Raw genomic sequence first — 20,627 nt, 5'->3', positions numbered from 1 at the left:
CCTTGGTTTCTGTGGCAGTTGGCTTCACTCATATTTATAACGAGCCCCTCATCCCCGTTCCCTTCTTTGCTTACCCCTGCTATACTTTTATAAGTGGCGCAAAGTGTACCAGCGTTCTATGTGGCCACTCCGCTTTCTCATCGGCTAAGATGTGCGGCATGGCATCGCCAGTCTCCTTTGCACTTCAAGCTCACGGAGAAAGAGCTTGCGAAAGAGTGAGCGTGAAGGCGTGGCTTGCATGAAGCAAATAAGACAGTCTTATTTCCAGTCTTATCTTCGGTGTAAACCCTCTTTCAGTTATGAGAAAAGGACAGGCGCATAGCTAGTTCACTTTGTCGGTGGACGCCTCAAGAGCTCGAAGTCGGCACTGACAAAATGAACTAGCCATGCACCTTTCCTTTTCTCAAAACTGAGAGGTGCAGGCCGGCCCAGGCTTCGGACTGCCATCGGCGAAATCCATGTTTTCGGCTAGAAGTGCTACGCGCAAAAGATAAAAACTCTTTACTGCATTGCTCACAATGTACTATCGGGGACAAAAGTGGTATGCTCCAGGCGGCGGGAGCCGGAACAGTGGAAAACTGCGGCATTTTGGCGAGCTAAAGCCCGAAACATTGAAACGAGCCAAGCGACATGCCTGCTGATAATAAAGGTCACGCATTGGCTGTCTCGATCCCAGATGCCACCTGTAGATGGTGTTGCAATGCAGTTTTTCGTTGCTACGGCTCCCGCCGCATGGAGTATACCGCTTTTGTCCCCGATAGTACATAGCCTGTGCTCACTATATCATATGCAAGTGGTTGCGTGGAGCCAGTTTGGACATTTAGTACTGTATCGAGTGCGCTGCTCGGCAGCTATACACAGAACTTTGCAGGAGCGCCCCACTCGCATTGCTTCGTGACATCAGCTTGTACCACCTGATGCGTGTTGTAAGTCGTACTGAGTGCGATAGTACTTCTGCTGCGTAAAGTGAGCCGCTTGAACAGGTATCCATTGTTTGCAAAATAGCACCCGATTTTTTGCGTGGGCTCTTGAGACAAGCGGCCTGCATTGCACACGTTGCTCTCATGCAAAACAGCGATGTCCGGGTGACATGCTTTGCCTTGTATTGCATGCATTCATAGGTGGCACAAAATACATCTGGCCACTCTTTGGCACCTTTGCCATACAAGGAGTCTTGTTGCTGCAGAAGTTGCCTCTTCCTTGGAGCAGAGACTTGCGTTCCCTTGGTCACTGCCGATCGATTCTCAGAGCTCCATTTGGGATGCAGCTGAGTCCACCAGCCGTAGTGTGGTAGCAGGTGGCTCTTTGACGCCCGGCCGCCATCCGACCGTGAGGGAAGCCATCAAGGAGGAGGCCTGGTAGGCCGGATTATTCTCTTTGGGTGTGATAGAGATCATGTTTTGGGTGCAATCTGCAATCCAGTGAACTGATTGATGTGGGAAACTGAAGGTGTGATAGAGATCATGTTTTGGGTGCAATCTGCAATCCAGTGAACTGATTGATGTGGGAAACTGAATATATGACTAGCACTTGACGTTTAAACTCATGTTAAGGGGGGAGGCTACCTTCGAACACCAACGTTTTTGTTTCTTGAGATAACTGAATGAAATTTTCAGGGTACACTCATGGCATAGACATATGAATAACTACAAAGTTTCATGGAGCTACATACACTGGTACTCAAGTTACAGGAGTATATCAGAATGGTTCACATAGGTTCCTTATGATATGCCTGGAGAACTTGCAAAATGTGTTAGCACTGTCAAATTCATTATGAAGGTTCCTGAATAGGTACCACAGGGCAAGACAGAGCCCTTTTTTTAATTTCCTTGCTGAAAAGTTTTAGCACATCATTGAATTTAGTGTTACTAATTAGACTTGCATTAGCCTAATTTTGATTGCTTATAATAAATTCCAGACTCAATAACTTGAAAAAGTGGGCCTGTCTTGCCCTTAGAAATTTATTCAGGCACACAATAAAAAAAACCTGGTGGGAATCTGATTAGCGGTTCCAGAGATACTGCTTGCATAAGCAGCCGCACCAGGAAAAATATTCATTTTGAGAAAACGGCCCTTGAAGTTTTGACACAACATTTCTGGGTCTAAAATGTCCCCGCAGAATAGTTTGCGGTGTCTTTGCAGGCTTTCTTTCTCTGCCGCCTCTCAGTCTTCGCTTGACCTCGCTTCTCAGCCTTTCCCATGCGCAGGGCATCTTTTTCCACGGCTCGATGGATGGCTAGGTGGCCAGGTGTGAGCCCCGCAAACAGAGAAATTTCTTTGGTGGCCCTTTGGTTTCCAGCATTGTACCGCATCACTGCATCATTCAGTGCTGTCTCCACTGCAATCAGGGATGCATGCTGCTCCTTGGGCATCAGTGACCACAGAACAGAATGAAATGATTCCGATGCATTTTGAGTCTTCGCTCCCAGGCACCGCTGAAGAAGGGAAGGCTCGGAGAGGCGCTGATAAACAGGCAGCATAGCCTCAGCGACATAGCCTGGCAGATTGTACCTGTGCCTTGGTTGTGGTAAGCCATTTGCCTCAGCAGCCTTGTGACGGCACCATGAGCCAGCGCCCTCTGGGCATAGGTCGTGGTGAGGCTCCGCATCGGTGGATGTGATGTGATGGTAGGACGCCATCACTGCACGCTGCATTGCTGCCGCGTCATTCGAGTTGTTTCGCAAAGCCCAGCCATAGTAATCCGTCAGCTTGTCGATAAGAGCCTTTGTCAGCCTTCCTTTCCCTCCCAACGCCTTATCACTCTTTTGCACTAGGTTGCGCAGTGCAGCCCCCATCCTTTTCTGCACATGATTGAGGCATTCTTCTTTGACAACTGGGACCAGCCCATAAACATTCTCCTTCACAAGGGCAGAGTAGGTGGCACTGTCTCCATCGGACACAATCGTTGTATAACGGAGGTTGTGCTTTGTCAGTGAACGGGCGAAAAGAATCAAGGCTGCCTCGACCTCCATCCTTCCAGACTTCGCATCGGTGTTTTTTTGGCAGATGTGCTGCTCACGCCAGCTTGAGTACTCGGAGTCTTCAGGTTTGGGTCCTGTTTGACACCCGAGGCACTGGTTTGAGAGGACAACTGCATCCAAGATGAGGCCAGTGTGATACTCTATCACTGCCCCAACTCCAATGTGGGATGTGTGTCCGCGCTTGTGCCAGGTGCCATCATAGACCACAGTAATGTCTCTGGTAAATCCTGGGTCCATTCCCTGGTAAACCTTTTTCACAGCAGCTGCTGATTCTGAATAGAAACTCTCCATGCGTTGAGTCTCTGGGCCCCTGAATGTCTTCTTCAGATGTTCCTGGTATGTCTTGTGATGAAGTCCTCTGTGAGATACATTCATAGCAGCCCAAAAGTCATTTACAGCTGTCTGCCCCTTTCCAATTTGCTTCATAGCCATAATGGCTCGGATGTTCACCTCAAAAGCGTTTCCTGCGTTCTGGCGTGGTGAACTCCAAGAATTAGCAATAATCCCACAATGTGGGCATACCAACTCAAGCTTTGTAGCCAGTCCGAACTGGGTACCTTGTTGAATTGCCAGTCCAGTTGAAAGGCAGCGCTCGCACAAGGTTTTGGAGAGCAGGTGGCCGAACACACACATTTGCACAAGACAAAAAACCTCATCTTCGGTAGTAGCAGTGGCAGGTGCGGCATCGGGCGACATCGCTTGAAATTTTCGTAGCGTCGCGGGCGTGGCACCGAGTTTGTTTTTCACAGCATTACGTTGTGCCTCCGCCGCCTCTATCTCCTCCGGCGTCAGAAAGTGCGTTTTCACGTGCACGGTCGACGATGCGTCATTGCTCACGGCGACAGACGCGAGAGAGGGTGCCGCGATCGCCGAGGTTGATGCGGTCGGGACAGCAGGCACACTTGAAACGCCGTCTCCTTGCATTGCTGACTCGGAAGGTACGGCGCTGGAAGTGGCAACGCAGACTTCTTCTAGCGGTGTAGCAGAGGCAGCACTGCAGGAAGCGTCTCCGCAATCGCCGGCAACGCGCTTTGCCAACTTCGCCATGCGGACGGCATTCATAGAAAGAAGAAAGAGAGAAAGTGGTGCTGTAGTGGAGGTCTCCGGAATAATTTCGACCACCTGGAGATCCACAGAATAATTTCGACCACCTGGAGTGGTGGCTCAGTGGTTCCGGCGCTCGGCTGCTGACCCGGCAGACGCGGGTTCGATCCCGGCCGCGGCGGCTGAATTTCGATGAAGGCGAAATTCTAGAGACCCGTGTGCTGTGCGATGTCACTGCACATTAAAGAACCCCAGGTGGTCTAAATTTCCGGAGCCCTTCACTACGGCGTCTCTCATAGCCTCAGTCGCTTTGGGACGTTAAACCCCAATAAACCAAACCAAACCAATGATTATATATCAGAATATCAGAATTGGAAGGTATTTAGACGTGAGATATACAAGTATCTAAGCGTACGCTTAGTACACAAATTGTAGCACAAATTGTTGCTGAAACATTGTACCAATATTGCCTTTTTAGGTTGCACCAACATGGCTAGCGTCCTCCTTTGGCCATGTCAAGACAACATACATACAGAAACATTGCTGCGATGTTGTCTACAACATTGCATCCATATTTAGCATATGTACAACAACATTGCAGCAAAGTTTCATCCACATTCACAAAACATTAAAATCAAACATTAGTCACGTCGCCATAACATTCAGGGGACATGCTTGTGCAGCACACATGCAGTTCATACTAGACGAAGTTCCATGAAAATATGCTGCACTAAAAGACAAGACTAAAGGAGGGCATGTAAACATTGTAGCTGCAGTTTAGTATTCTTATTTAGGGCAGTTCTTTTTACATAATGCAGTGTTCTCGGAACACATGGCAGGAAGCAGTAAAATGATAGCTAGTTTAAAAAGGTGCTTGGGCTATAAGAGACGCCATAGTTGAGTTCCCTGCATAATTTCAACCACCTGAAGTTCTTTAATGTGCACTGACATTGCGCAGTACATAGGATATTGCATTTTGCCTCCATCGGAATGTGGCTCTTGTAGTTCGGATTGAGCCCACATCTTCGGGATCAGCATCCAAGTGCCCTAACCACAGCTGCAGGGTGGTATGTAAAGTACACTTTGCTGGAAAAAAATATATTTATCATGAACAAGTTTTTCCTGTCAGTTATGAAATATAAAACGAATGAATAATGCTTTTCTGATCTCAACCACACTTTCATACAAAGTGGGACAAGCAAGGTGTAATTGTAGCAGAGAAAGGTTTGGTTTGTGGGGGTTTAACATCCCAAAGCATCTCGAGCTATGAGAGAGGCCGTAGTGAAGGGCTTCGGAAATTTCAACCACCTGGGGTTCTTTAACGCGCACTGACACCGCACAGCACACAGGCCTCTGGAATTTCGCCTCCATCGAAAAGCGGCCGCCGCAGCCAGGATTCGATCCCGCATCCTTGGGCACAGTAGTCGAGCGCCTAACCACTGCATCACCCCGGCGGGGCTGTAGCAGAGAAAGACTGACATACAAACAAAAATATTTATTACTAAAAAAAAAATGTTTGGCACTTAACAAATACAAAGATCAGAACAATACCAACAAACTGTGTCAATGAAAGTTAAAAGCTGGTGAAGAACACAAAAAAAAGATGACGTCACAGTAAAACTAAAGCTCTCATTTAGTTGCATGAGAAGTGCTGGTAAAACAATGCATACACCAAGTAATGAAATACAAAATTCAAGGTGACACTGGCTGACAGAACCATTACAAATACAGGTTACGGTAAACAAACCATGCATTGAAGCTGGCAAAATAAAGCTTGGTAGCAATTTGCCATGTTGTAGACATATGCCTAATACAGCTCCAATCACAATGCTACATTCACTAGGAAACAAAGCACGGCAAAATTTCTCAACACCAAGTGTGAGTCCGAGAAGCTACTGGCATTTCAAAATACTGATAAGAACAGTATAAGCAATGATCAATTCAAACAGAAAGCAATGAAATTGCTGAAGCATGAAATTCTGACTGCTTTACTACAGTGAGTTTGATGGTGATGTAGTGTAGGAAGCACGAGTGCAGGGGACGGGGCCAGTAGAGCCAGACAACTACATCACCGCACCGTCCTCGGGCGGTGTTTCGGACCAATAAAAATGATGACCCTTTTTTTACCTGCCAGCCAGCATGTCACTTTCCTACACAAAGAGCTCCCCAACAGTTATCTCATTCCAGATGCTACTGGCAGATGGCTTGGCAATGCAGCTTTGTAAGGCTCTATCGGCCACTGAGTGGCATACACCACTTTTGTTCTTGACAGTATGTTAAAATGTTCAATGTGCAAAGTCATCAGACAAAATATTACTATTTTAACTGCCCAGGTTACTAAAAAAGTGAAAAAAAAAGAAAGATACAAGCTTGGTTTAAAAGAAAAGCAATAAAAAGCACACAAACAGCATAGTATAAAGGGGTAATAATAAATAAATATTGCAATGATACCAGTTCACTACACCGGTTAAATATTGCTTCTAAAGACTAGAGGCAGCGACTAGCAGCACATACACAGAGAACAATTAAGATTCTTCTTTTATGAAAAGAATACAAGCTTGCCTGCACATGGCACAGCAGAAAGAAACAACAGATTAGTATGCGAATAGTGCAGCGTGAAATAAAAACAGTAAACATTTGCTGCAACAACACTGATTCACCACAACAATGAAATATTGCTGGCAGGAACTAAAGGTAGTGATAGCAAGTAGGCACATTGATAAAAAATCTAAACAAAGCTGGCTTAAACAATGAACAGCATACAGACAGCACAGCATGAAGTGGTAATAACAAATAAATGCTGTAATGATACCAGTTGACCACACCAGGTAAATATTGCTGCCAGGGACTCGAGGCAGTGAGCACACTTAGAAAACTTGTGATCAATGTTTCATGAATAAAAAGATGCAAGCCTGCTTCCAGAAAGCACAGTGAAGCAGAAACAATAAACGGTACATGAACACTAATGACAAATCTTATTGGCAATAACAGTTTCACCACACCAGTTATATAGTGCTGCTAAGGAATAGAGGTAGCAACATTGCCTGCATAAACCTTAACATTGATGTACTGCTCTTCATTCCACTGGTTCCATGTCAGCTTCAGCCCTTACCAATCTGGCGATCTCCCTGAAACATAAAGGAAACAAGCTGCTTCTTGAAAGAAATGATGCTTTCTGTGACACCAAGAATTAACACGTATACCTCATTTTAAGCTCTGAAAGGTAACCAGAGAAAAATAGCTTTATCATTAAGCACTTGAGGTGCAACATATACCACAATATATATCGTAGCCTTTGAAAGTCACCATAAATTTACTTTTCGGACCATGCTGCAAAACGTGGACTCAAGTGTAAACAGCAAGAGCATGTTTACATTTTCTTTACAACTAAATATGCCCTGTTAAATACCATTGACAGAATGTACTGTTGGTAATGCCACAGAAAGAAATACAAGAAATGCTCAGTGTATTTGCGGCCTTTAGGAAGTATGCACACACCCTTCAGTCTGGTGCATGGCTTAAATGAGCTTGCAGCTTGGGTTCTTTTGGTCCAACATGAATGCCGCAAAGAGGTGACAGCAAGAGAAAAGAAAACACGAATAGCCTCTATTTGTTGTTTGAACGAGAACAACATACACTCTGTCATTCTTTTAAACAGCCTGTCATGAAACGTCTGCTTCGCGAAAAGTTTGTCTTAATATAAAACAGCATGACTTCTCGACTTCTCTTTTACTTATGCAGACCATTCACAAGCAATTACTTCTTCATGCTGTGTGGCAAGTGGGTAAGCAGCATATAGTGGAAGCTCATTAATTAGCCAGTGCCATGACAAGCAATGCGGCGGCTGCCTCCTCTCTGCTCCGCATGACCTTCAAGACATGCAACTACAGTAAAAGCTCATTATTTCAACCCCCATTAATTCAAATATCCGAGTAATTCAAATTGTCAGCACTGCCCCACAGCCAACACCCATCTACTATGTCTCGAATGCTTGCCAATTCAGGCATTACAGGTCTCGCAATGATTAATCCCAATGGGATCCCAAAAGCAGGTCGCATTTAGGTATTATTCACACAGAACTGTTTGTGAAAATGGCTTTTTTCAATCATGAACTGCATTCTGCAGAGATGACTATGCATCTCTGACATATGCACAACAGCAAGAGTGACAAATGGATGGCCTTAATTCTGACCCAAAGTATGCCAAACACTTAATTTCGGCTTCACTTTTAATAGCTTCGGCTGCTGGCTGCGCATCAGCAAGCCAACCAAGCCTAGCTGCATGCCATTTTGGATGCTCACCGACAGCCGTGTTGGTGGCATTGATTATTTCCCTTGCTTCCACCCGCGCGGTTCTTTCATTACACCGACACTGTGTGTTTAAGTGCCAGCCAGATGCTGTGCAGTCAAGCCTCCTCAAACTAGGTGAAGCTCCTTGTGAGAGGGAACCACCACTACCGTCTTGCACTATAGGAACAATGCCAAGGAGACTTGCACCATTTTAGAGCAGTTTTGCACTCATGCTCTCCATAGTGTGCGCACGACACAGCATAAATGCAAATGCAAAAAATTGCTATTGTCATGCTGTTCTCCAGCAGGTGACCATTCCAAGTCTTTTACCAAATAAATATATTTTGATGCAAGCAGTTCTTGTAAATTTTTTTAGCTTATTGGATAATTAAAACTTCAAATAATTCAGATATTTTTTTCCAGCCTCTGAAGTTTAAATTATTAAACTTTACTGCATACAAATGATTATAAGGTGAAGGCAATAAGCCCTAGAACTATTCTTAAGAAAAAGCAACGACAGAGAGGCAGAATTTGTGAAACCATACAGTGTGGTAGAACACTAAAGAAATGTGCAAACGCCAGCATTTATCTTAATTTGCTGTAAGGAGCTATGAAAAAGAAAAAAACTGAAAAAAATTTCATACCGCTTTTTGCATCTAGAAGGAGCATACCGCAGCCAGTCTGCTACGCACATCTGAATCTGGCAGTCCGTTGCTTTCGGAAATGAGCTTCGAAGTGTCTCTGCAAGAAATAGCACAATTTAATTGCTTCCAGAGACCTCTGGAGTACTTGCACTCCATTACAAATACTTGCACAGTTGAGTATTACAATGGTCCAATTTTGGCCACTTTCAAAAGAAAACATACTATTCAGAAATGTTAAGCGTTAAGAATAGAATAGAAAGTATTTATTTAGCATAAAAAAAGAAATACAAACACAGAACTTCAGGGACCCAACAAAATTTGTTTAAGGGTCCCAACCACTATAAGCTGTTACACATGATGTAGACGACAGCAACAAATAACAAATAAGGCAACTATATAGCAATAAGCATGTTACAGCAGTAGGCACTGAATACTAGTGAAAACATGAAATAAACATATTATAATTAGAAAAAAAATACAAAAAAAGCACTAAAGAATGTACACTAGGTTGAGCTTAGTAGAAAATGTTTTAATTGTTTTTGAAAGGCATGAAGTGTAGGTGAAATTTGAATGTTATAATCAAGACTGTTCCACAAATGAGGACCCGTAAATTGCAACGTTTGCCGGCCATAATTTGTGTGTATGGTAGGAAGCAAGAGCCGATGTCTTGTAGTAGACGTGTTGGTGCGTAGTGAGCGATGAAGACGTACTGTAGTTAAATTGAGTGTGTTGTGAAATATCTGATAAATTAAGGAAGCGGTATTGTAAGTTACTAGGTCGTATACACTTAGGATACCAAGAACGGCAAATAATTCATCTAGATGAGTATGCTGAATGTTTTGCGCGACAATTCGAAGAGCTCTTTTTTGAAAAACATATAAGGGGGCGATGTGAGATGAATATGTGCATCCCCAAACAGATATACAGTAATTAATATGTGAATGGACAAAGGCGTAATAAAGGTTAACAAGTACATCAACGGGGAAAAAATTTCGGCATTTGGAAAGTGCATGCAGGCCGTATGAGGCTTTTTTAATCACTGAACGGACGTGTAAATCAAACTTGAGATAATTATCTATCACAATACCCAAAAATTTTGTGTTGTTAGCATGGTGAATAGGCCGGTTATTGTAAATTACTTCTGTATGCTGAGAAACAATTCTTCTGCCAGAGTGAAAAAGGATAAAGACGGTTTTATTAGGATTAAGGTTGATTGCATTCGCCATGCACCATTTATGTACATTTTGTAATTCTTTATTTACTTTTCTAATCAGGGCACTTTCATCGCGATCTGCTAATACTAAAGTCGTGTCATCAGCATATAATACAGTTTGGGCATAAGTTAATTGGGAAGGCAAGTCATTGATATAAAGTAAAAAAAATAAAGGTCCCAACACGGAGCCTTGGGGAACCCCGACATTAATCACCTTTGCACTCGACTGTGAATTTCCGAAGAAAACAACCTGATGACGGTCCGTTAGGTAACTTTCAATGAGTGTTAGGGGTGTGCCGTTGACGCCGTAACCAATTAACTTTTCTTTAAGAATACAGTGATTTAGAGAATCAAAGGCTTTGGCGAAATCGATAAATATGCCTGCTGCTAGGGAACCTGAATCAATAAACTTCCTAACTATGTCAACAAAGGTCGAAACGGCAGTTGTTGTGGAATATCCTTTTCTGAACCCAAATTGGTAGGGTGACAGAATACTATGTTTTTCTAGGTACCTGTTAAGTCTTGCTGCTAACAGTTTTTCAGCGACCTTGCTGAAAAACGGTAATATTGATATTGGCCTGTAATTCTGGATGTTATCTTTTTCTTTTGACTTGTATAATGGAAGAACTTTCGCTACTTTCATTTTTGCCGGAAAAACTCCTGTCGAGAAAATTAAATTGACAATATGGGCTAGCACTGGAGATATTATTTCTATCACTAGTTTAGCACTTTGGGCTGAAATGTTATCAATGCCACAAGAAGCATTACGCATGCCGGTTATTGCTGACTTTACCTCATCATGATCTGTGGGAAAAAGATAAAATGAGCGAGTTGGTCGAACGAGGCATGTGGCACGAGGTTCCGTGGGATTTACATTTTCTATTGATGAAAAGTAATCGCTAAAAGCTGCACAGATATCCTCTGGTGACGTATGCGTTGTGCCATTATATGCTACTTTATCAGGAAGTTGTTGCTTTCTTTCTCTGCCAAGGTATTTGTTCACGATGCTCCAGTTTTTCTTTGAATCCTTTCCATTAAAACGGACCTGATCACTGAAGTAAGCTTTTTTTGCAGCAAAGAGCACATTGTTTAAAATTCTTCAGTACTCAGAATACCGACGTCTTAATGATGCATTAAAGGGTTGTTTTTTTAGTTTCCTATACATATTGTATTTCTTTTTAATGCAAAGTAAGACCGAGTTCGATACCCAAGGATTTCGTGGGGTTTTGTGCTTAGCAGTAACAGAGTAAGAGGTGGTCGCAGACGTCATTGCTTCTGTGTAAAGTTCAACAAACTGGTTATAGCTGTCATTGGCGCAGCTAGATGAATATACAGACGACCAGTCAATAGCACATACATTATTTACAAACCGCGAGTGATTAAAAAATCTCCGATTATAATGCTTATTAGAAATTTTCAAATAGTTTGACATTGTAAACAGCACGGGATAATGATCAGTAATGTCTGCCTCTATAACGAAAGAACTACAAACAGGGACATTAGTTAACAAATGGTCAATAATTGTAGCACTGTGTTCTGTTACTCTCGTGGGTAAGTCAACAAGACACGTATACCCGTAACTAGTATAACAAGAAACATATTCATAACATGACGGACAATTGTTATTTGATACATCAATATTAAAATCACCCATAATGATTACAGCAGCATTATCATTTAGAAAAGAACAAAGTATGCGGTCAAAACAGTCAGAAACAAACAATTTATTTTACTCTAATATCAAAGCTACTTACTGAGTGCTCAGAATGGTGTTTTCTGTCCACAATATGCCTATACTGCTCAATGGCAGCAAAACATACTGTGTACAATTTTTTTTCATGAAAATTTTTCATCAATAACGCGCCTATTTTGGAACACTATAAGGTGAACCTGGTTTTGCATGCTTGTAGCAAATATAACAGCAACTGTACACAAGGGCGTCCGCAGAATTTTTTGCAGGGGGGGCCCCATTGGTTGTTGGCGCCGGAGGGGGGGGCGTATATTCGTAGCAAAAAGGCACTATTTGCGGAGTAAATTTATTTATTTATATACAAATAAAAAAATAAGTAAAATACGCACATGAAAGAAAAATTACAAACAGCAAATTAAAGCGCGGCTAGGAGAGATACATTAAAGTTTATCAACGAAAAAACAATTAAAATTAATAAAAAATACAAAAAGATACTATCACTTCGTGGAGAAGTGCTCAGTCTTGCTGCATACGGGTTCTCGACTCACCCGGATTGATGACCAGCACACAGCACAATATGTTCACAAACACGCAACTACAGTCACTCAGTCAGTCTTCCTTGAACAGCAACTGTAGGCGCCTCGGATTTTTCTGGGCGAATTGTGTAATTACACGGGCGATAAATTCATTTCTGTGCTTCACTACACGCTCTCGGTGCATACTCATCATACACATTGAATGGAAAAACGGTTGAACGCGTACGTTGAAAACAAAAGACAACTATATATACAACAAAAACTTCTTTACAAGATAAATGCACGCTCGCCGCTTCATACACCTCGCTCCATTTTGCTCGCGCGTCCGCACAGTCGAGCAACTGCACACACACTGCTCGCCGCTCGTCGTTTTCTCGTCCGCTGTCTTGGTTGTTCTGACCTTCGTTGACAACCGGCCACTAAAAACACTGAAGCACAAACACAGAGGCGCGCACACGTGCAAGGGCTTACTTGCCGCAATATCCCCGAATGCGCACTTTGGGGGGTGAAAGGAACGCCGCACGACTTCCGAGGGGAAGGAACACTCGCCACTCCGGTCGGAAAATTTGTTGTTGTGTTTTTATGGGGTTCAGAGCCCCAAAACGCATCAGGCTATGAGGGACGGAGTAGTACAGAGTTCCGGATAATGTCGACCACCTGGGTCTGGGTCTCTTTACCGTGCACTGACACGCACAGTACATGGGCGCTGTTGTGATTTGAGACCCAGCCAGAGGTTACAGGCGAGCCAGGCAGGCGCCATCGGTCTGCGTTGACCAAAGGCGCTGGTTTTCGGAGAAGACGCAAGAAACGCTGGTGTGGGGGCGCCTCTGGAGACTGCGTCGCCGTGAACAAAAGCAGCTAATCCCCTTTGCCGAAGATTCTGAAAGCGGCGCTTCTACCGAACTGCGCTCTCCCGTGGATCGGAGGAGACAGCGAGCGGCGGCTGCGGCGCCAACCCACCGCCCGCTTGACCCTGAGCAGCCCGACAAAGCGGGGGTGGATACGGCTGATTTGTCCTTCCCTCCTGAAGAATTCATCGGTGGCCGGCGTACGAACGTATCCTGATTATAGCGAGCGACGAAGGCGAAAACAAGATGCTCTGTGCACTGTCTGCCTCCGTGCCGCTATCTCTCTAGAGATCAAAAAACAGACACCGATCGTAAGAAGGCTCAAACACATGCTCGCCGATGCCGCTGTATGTCTGCAACAGGTCGCCTTTTAGTAGAGCTAACGATGGCGTGGTTTGAAAACGGCGGAACGACGCCCGCCCGGACGCGGCATTTCGCAGATGTGACCCAAAGCGTGGAAGCGGGGCTGCTTTTACCCTTTTGGCTGAGCGCACCACCGCCCCTGGCGTGCGGACATCACTCACGGTTCGAGTGAGTGATTTTCCAGGGGGGTGCAGCCGCCCCCCCTTGCCCCCCCCCCCCTCCGGACGCCCATGACTGTACATGCACTTAGGTAGAAAGTTTGTGATCATTCTGGTAAAGCAGTGGCAGCCAACATGAGGCGAGTGCATTTGCTAAAAGGAAGACAGTGTGCAGTGTGACATCCCTACATACAGAACTAATTTGCATGCCTCATGTGAAGTGCCCTGCACATTTCTAGCATGATTTTTGGCAGATGCAATAAAGCAACATAAACAGCATGTAGACATGCTCTAGGCACATTTGTTTCACACGAAAAAAGATTCCTTATATTTTTTTTGGATACATGAAAGACCAGACGACCTAGACCCCAAGGCTGCTATCATTAAATGCAGGTAAGCCCTATGAGAACACATTCTAACTTCATTTGTTTTCTCTTTTTATACTAGCAAGCTGCAATGTACAGACTCATTCTTCACAACAAGATGCCACAGATTAGATAACAGAGCTATGTAAACAACTCACAAGGTTTTGTGCCAGTAATAACTGACATGCCAAATAGTTTTGTGTACAGATGCATGAGTAGACTGTGGTTGTTAAAATTCTGAGCCGACAGACTGGGAAATATTAAACATTTGCCCAGAGCACATAAATAAAAGTAGAGCAAAGAGTACCTGTTATGACAAGAAGCAGCTGAAGGCCAATAAATGACCGCTTCCCTTTTCTTCCGGTCAGCGAGAAGTCTCGTGCCAAGCTGTCACAAATGCACTTTTTCATAACCTGACGTAAGGCATCTTTAAGTGATGATCCCCCTATGAGTGAGAGGTGTGCCACCTTAAAATAGAAACGTGCACAATGGTGAAATAGTGACAACAAAAAGAAAGGGTACTTAATAATTGCAAAAAAACCTAAAGGCTAATGACTCTAGCACTATGCTTCTACGGAATGGAAGGTTGGATGAGTTGGAAGCTGCTTATGATGAAAAAGGGGGGCGGGGGCCGCAAACAAAACGGAGACAAGGAAAGAAGACAAGAGGACGAGCGCCCTGTTGTCTCCTTTCCTTGTCTCCGTTTTGTTTGCGGCCCCCCCTTTTTCATCATGGACCATGCTTCTAAAACCAAGGAAGCTTGTAATAAACTATTGCAGTATAGAACTACTGACTACACATTCAAGTTCAAATGCCACTGTGACTTTGCAATACTTAACAGTTGTTCATCTGAGTTATAAATGGTTAGGAACATCATTTACAATAATTTCAATGCTGCACTCACTAGGTCAGATCTCTTTTTTGCAACACAGAGGTGCTGCTCAAGTTGTTCAAGTCTTGAGTGCGTTGAAAGAGGAAGCAAGTCGAGAACAGTGCTATCCACGGGTTCTGCTGCTGCTGTCGATGGCTGCAAATGCAGCACGATGGTGTTCTGTAGGTTCTTAAGTATTTTCAGCTGCTCATTCATCAAGACTGTCATTTCCTTCAGCATTCTGATGGTCTTCAGCTGCAATGCTAAAAGATGTGAACACCAAATCTCCATTAGAAAAACAGAACATTACCATCACTGGAAGCTCATTAATATTTGCTAAGCGAATTTCTAAAGTGCTCAGAATGCCTGTAAAGAGTTAAGGAACACAAACACTGCAGTGACAAATCATGAAAATTAGGGGCTGCCTGATCATTATCATTAAGCAAACATTCTTTGTTGAGAAGCACATTGTAACTTTAAAGCAATGCCCTGACACATACTACGTCAAAAATATGCCACTGCAGATGTAAGTTTATTATGTATTAAGTTACATCTGTTTATCTACTGTGCTCTCAAGACTGCCTTGAAATGAACCTCCATGATGCTATCATTCTGCATATATGCAATTGTGATAAACACTCCTGCTGCTAAGGCAAGCAAGTTATCAGATTTGCAATGGTATTATGATCATATGATGTGCACATTATCACATAATTTATGAATAATGACTGCAGCACTCACAGTTTCTATGTGATTTGCCTTGCTGGGGTGCTTGACTGTCTTCGGTAGGTTGCTGCAAGGTGGTCGCAGGAGACCGTCTGATTGAAGAAGCTGTAGTCGCTAGTGGAGATAAGGCATGCTCCTTGGATTTGGCTATTTTCGGCGGCGGTGGCTGCGGAACAAAAATAGGGCTTGGATGTGGCAAGTCTGCAAAAGGCACATCATAAGTGTTTCCTTCACTGTCACTTTCATCTGAAGAAATCAGGCGTTGCACTGGCCTCCTCTTCCTTTTCTGCCGCACATTTTCAGGTTCAGAACCCAGGTCAGATGTCAGCGTAGCTTGTAGTTCCTTCTTTCTTGCCAGATCGTAGTTATCTAATAAACATTAAACAGTGCAAAATCAAAATATCACCAAATGCTTTGTCATCTTGCAAGGAATACAAAAAACCTAGATACTAAAAAATACTGGCTTAAATGACAGTACAGTAAGTAGCCTTTACTTGTCAACTTTCAGAGTAATATAAACTGAAAGCTAAATGACTAAATACCAAAACTCATAATATAGAAAAAAAAAGCAGGTAACCTAGAATCAGTTCTACACACGCTTTTAGCGGGGAAGTGAAAGGGAAATGAGGGGCTCGTTATGAAACATGAATGAAACAAACCAACAGTTGGCAAAGCCAAGGAAAGCGTAGGGGATTTCTTTTTAAATTTTGGTTTTTGCTATTGACCAGAATTAGTGCTGTAATCATTTTGGAAACAAAGGTAATTAACCACAAAGTAGAAGGAAAAACAACACGCCAGTGGTGGGAACCAAACCCACGACCTCCGAATATCACGTTGAGTGCTCTTCCAACTGAGCCACATCAACGGCTCTTGCTACTCTTTAGGGTATTAATGTTGCCTGTAAACAAACCTCGAGAGTGTTCACCAGCACCACCCTTCTTTCAGTTCCCTGCTAATAGCTAACGAGGGTCTCAATTCTGGCAGTCTTGAAGCCATAGGCAGCATAAGAGGGTTCTCGCACAGTTTCCGCCCTCTCTGTCGATCACGCTCTACATGAAGCTGGCAGTAACACAAGACGTTCCATGTCCACTGCTAAGGAGAAGGGTGGCACTGGTAACACTCTTAAGGTTTGTTTACAGGCAGCATTAATACCCAAACAAGTAGCAGGTTGGACAGTCGTTGATGTAGCTCTCGGAAAAGCAACGGACACGATATTCACAGGTCGTGGGTTCGGTTCCCACTATAGGAGGTATTCACTGAGGCCGCGCTACCAGACGGCACGAGCGTCGTCGCGGCAGGCGCGCCATGTTTGCGGTCGTTTCAGGCCAGCTCGCGCAGTGTCACGGTGCGCCGTGAGGTACCCGGCCTGAACTGTTAATGATCCGTAACATATTTGTACGTTGTTGAATACGTCAGCGACCACTTATCTTTGTGGAGCGCGTATTGTGCATGAAGTTTGCAGCAGAATTCTTCTGCGCCGTAATATAACCGAGCTGCCTCAACTCGGCAGCAAAACTGGCTGGCTGCGCTGCACGCAAGAACGTACACGACTTGCAGCTTTTAATATCAGTTGATAACTGTCAGCTAGTCATGCAGGGCACATCGTGGATAAACAGCATGATTAATTACCGAAATTCCAGAACTGCCACCGCAGAAATTGATAATTCAAGCGCCTAGCTGTAGTCCGCGAACTGCTGACGCTTCTCAGACGTACGGTCTTTCAGCAGAAAGGCAAAGCGTCATAGCTGCCTTATTTACCCGACAGAACGGCCAAACAAATACTGCCATGCGCTCGCAGCACGAACGGCAGACACAGCGAGAATGTTTTGCAGTTTTGATTGTATAGCTACATAGCGCTGCTTCGTATGCACAAGACCGTTTTCGCAGCTACGCAGTGTGCAGCCATTCCGCTAGATTCAGTTGTAACACGCCACTTTCAGCAGGTAGAGATGACAAGTTAAGCTACAGCTAAGTGAACAGACCCTTCGAATTACTCACCTCTTCAAAAACGGCACTTCGGCCGTCGGCACCGCGGACGTCGGCACCCACAGCACGACTCTTGGACTCACCCGCTTGTCAAGTAATTGCACCCTCTCATAGGTTTATATCCTTTAATTCCTTGGCCTGCCAGCAAACTTAAGCCGTGCACAAGGTGGGCCTCGATACCGGTGAATTCAACGCGCGGCAGCAGTCTTGTATACGTCGCACACCATGCCGGTGCCTCCGCATTCCTACGGGGGGTCGACCTTTTCACAAAGTAGAACCTTCTGAGCGTGCCCGCTCTTTTCTGCTTCGCACAGTTCACGGAATATTCACTCAGTCACGCGGCGGCACGGGTCGGACAGAAATTACGTGCGGCGAGACGCGAAATACACTCACATTTCACCCATCACCAGCTATTCAAACGCTGCCGCTGGCTGCGGCGGCCGCGCGCGCGACCACCAACATGGCGAATGCCGCGCCGGCCGCTAGCGCCCCTTGCGGATGACGTCATGTGAATACCTCCTATAGACCAGATTTTTGAGCCTCTCCTGGGCGCGGCCATTTTGCACCGACTGGCGCGCCGCGGTGCGGGCGTTTCTTTGGGGACTGCGGGGCTGCGGCAGTTCCGCGGCCGCGCCTGCATATAGCCGCGCTTCGGGCGCTAAAAAACATTGTCGAGCATACTTCCGCTGCGTGGCTGTGTTGCAGGAAGTATTTACGTTATCAAAGCGATAACATTGACGCGTTTTAATGACATTTAGTTTGACATTCAGGTTAATTGTGCCGGCGCTTAGAACGCGCTCGTGCTTATATCGAATTCCGTCTTGGTGCTCCACCGCAAAGAAACTTTTTATTCAATATCAAGAATTAGGTGTGCGGCTAGTATGCAGTTCCAATTCCCATGCACTCTTATTCCTTCCTGCCAGCCATAAAGCCCCCCCCCCCCCCCCCACTTCCACAAACGGCTTTCTTGTCGCCGCGCCAGTTTATCAACAAATTACCGCTGTGAGCTCAACTGAGTCGCAGCGCCAACAGAAAACAAATTTTGTCATGGTTTATGCAACCTTGTGCATAAAAACGTACTTTCGCTTAATTTATAAAAGCTTGAATAGATATGAGCAGCTAATCCAGCTTTCACTAATTCTGAGGTCCGAAGTCGCGTTATGTTATTCAGGAGCTCTCGCCGCGTGTGAGAGCGTTGCGTAGGCGTTTGGCTAAGTGTGGAAAATGTAATGAAATCGCGCATATTTTCCTATGAATAATGTAGATACCGCACCGCTGCGGTGGCTCAGTAGTTACGGCTCTCTGCTCTGGCCCAAAAGACGCGGGTTCGATCCCGGCCGCGGCGGCCGAATTTCGAAGGAGGCGAAATTCTAGAGGCCCGTGTACTGTGCGATGTCAGTGCACGTTAAAGAACCCCAGGTGGTCGAAATTTCCGGAGCCCTTCACTACGGCGTCCCTCATAGCCTGAGTCGCTTTGGAACGTAAAACCTTAATAAACCAAACCAAGCTAAGGTAGATATCAACAGCAGAAAGATACTATAGATAAACCTTTACCCCCCAGATACCTCTGACATGTGTGCGGAAAAAGCAGCTGGATTCGGTAGCGGTCGTGCTTACAATCCTGTGCATGAAATGTGTTTAATGGGAACAAGAGCAAGCTCAGCGCAAGGATGCCGAACACGTACTAGTGATCGAAAACACGCGCTCCGTCGGGACAACCTTCAGTCTGCAGCTCGCCTATCCGGTTACTATTCCACTGAGTCAAATCAATAGATCTATATTCTGATGCATAAAATTATCATAGATGATATCGCACATAAAAGGCGACAACAAACGACACGAGAGCGCAGAAATTTGCTTCGAAGTGCCGGTTTCCAGTCGGTACACTACCTGGTCGACTACCCTCGGATGTCACGTTAACGAGTAACTTCGCACAAGATAACCGCAGCACTGTCTGGAAGAAGGCAAATGTGAGTAGTGACGCACAGCACACACCCTCATACGTTAGCTGATGGAGCACAAAACGGCAGAAGCGAACACGTAAACATGCGTTCTATGCGCGGCGCCGGCGCGACCCGCAGTCCCTCGGGCCGCGCGCGCCGACAGATGGCGACTGGCGTAGAGAGTAGGCGCGCGTCCGCAGCCTGCGTGCGAGGGTAAAAAAATCTGGTCTATAGGAGTGTTGTTTTTCCTTCTACTTTGTAGTTAATACCTTTCTTTCCAAAATGATTAAAGCACTAATTCTGATCTATAGCAAGAACCAAAATTTTTTTAAAAACCTGCGCTTTCCTTGGCCTCACCGACTGCGGGGTTCTTTCATTCTACACACATTGACACACATAGCTATGTAAAAGCTACAGAATTGTGACACTACAGCCTATGCTACACAGATTTGCACTGATCAGCAGCTGTACACACAGAATTACTAAAATTGTATATTTCTGTGAAGCCTACCTGAGAATATTTCAGGCTTCCCTTTTAAGAGCAAGTCAAAGCGTGGCTCAGTAGCACTCAGAGCCAGTCTCATATCAGCTGCCGGGTCAGAGCCGGTGAGGGTTCTCGCGGAACACAAGAAGACAGCCCGCGGAACCCCTGTGTTCCGCGGAACCCAGTTTGAGAACCCCTGCTCTAGATCAAACGCTTACGGGACGCGACTGTGCGAAAAAAAAATATGGCTTTGGCTCAACTCGGCTGAGCTAAGCCGGAGCGAAAAGTAACCGAACCAGTGGCCGATGTCGACGCCCGCGGAGATGGCAACATCCGCTGCCCTTCTGTGTAGTGGCAGCCTTCACGACACTTTTAGTTGGCCGTGCCCTAGCGTCCCTCAGGGGCGCGCAGAGGGACCTGAACATCGAGAGAGCAAACTCCGCAGAACTGCGCATGCGCGCCCAGAGAGTAGGTGGAAAGGAGGAC

The 20,627-nt window shown here is 45.1% G+C and overlaps 2 protein-coding genes across 4 annotated transcripts; both read right to left on the bottom strand.

Annotated features, from left to right (window-relative positions):
- Positions 1-1,951: 1,951 nt before the first annotated feature.
- Positions 1,952-4,066, bottom strand: LOC149357391 (uncharacterized). The gene has a single exon (XM_089584586.1). It carries the CDS (start codon positions 4,041-4,043, stop codon positions 2,103-2,105), a length of 1,941 nt encoding a protein of 646 aa, XP_089440712.1. The 5' UTR covers positions 4,044-4,066; the 3' UTR covers positions 1,952-2,102.
- A 2,945-nt stretch (positions 4,067-7,011) lies between these two features.
- On the bottom strand, positions 7,012-20,493 carry LOC149357390 (uncharacterized). Of its 3 annotated transcripts, XM_089584584.1 has the most exons (6): positions 20,169-20,466; positions 15,744-16,097; positions 15,036-15,265; positions 14,439-14,598; positions 8,959-9,055; positions 7,012-7,153 (listed from the first exon to the last, which is right to left on the bottom strand). In XM_089584584.1, the coding sequence occupies exons 1-6, from the start codon at positions 20,239-20,241 to the stop codon at positions 7,102-7,104; spliced, it is 966 nt and encodes a 321-aa protein (XP_089440710.1). In that variant the 5' UTR covers positions 20,242-20,466; the 3' UTR covers positions 7,012-7,101. The 3 variants fall into 3 exon arrangements, with proteins under 3 accessions (XP_089440710.1, XP_089440711.1, XP_089440708.1); XM_089584585.1 differs by lacking the exon at positions 7,012-7,153 and having other exon boundaries at positions 8,644-9,055; positions 20,438-20,493; XM_089584582.1 differs by lacking the exon at positions 7,012-7,153 and having other exon boundaries at positions 8,644-9,055.
- Between the last annotated feature and the right edge of the window lie 134 nt (positions 20,494-20,627).

The sequence above is a fragment of the Amblyomma mixtum genome, chromosome 3, assembly GCF_055824585.1.
Source record: "Amblyomma mixtum isolate Tamu chromosome 3, ASM5582458v1, whole genome shotgun sequence".
Classification (NCBI taxonomy): domain Eukaryota; kingdom Metazoa; phylum Arthropoda; class Arachnida; order Ixodida; family Ixodidae; genus Amblyomma; species Amblyomma mixtum.
This window is presented reverse-complemented; position numbering and strand designations above follow the sequence as displayed.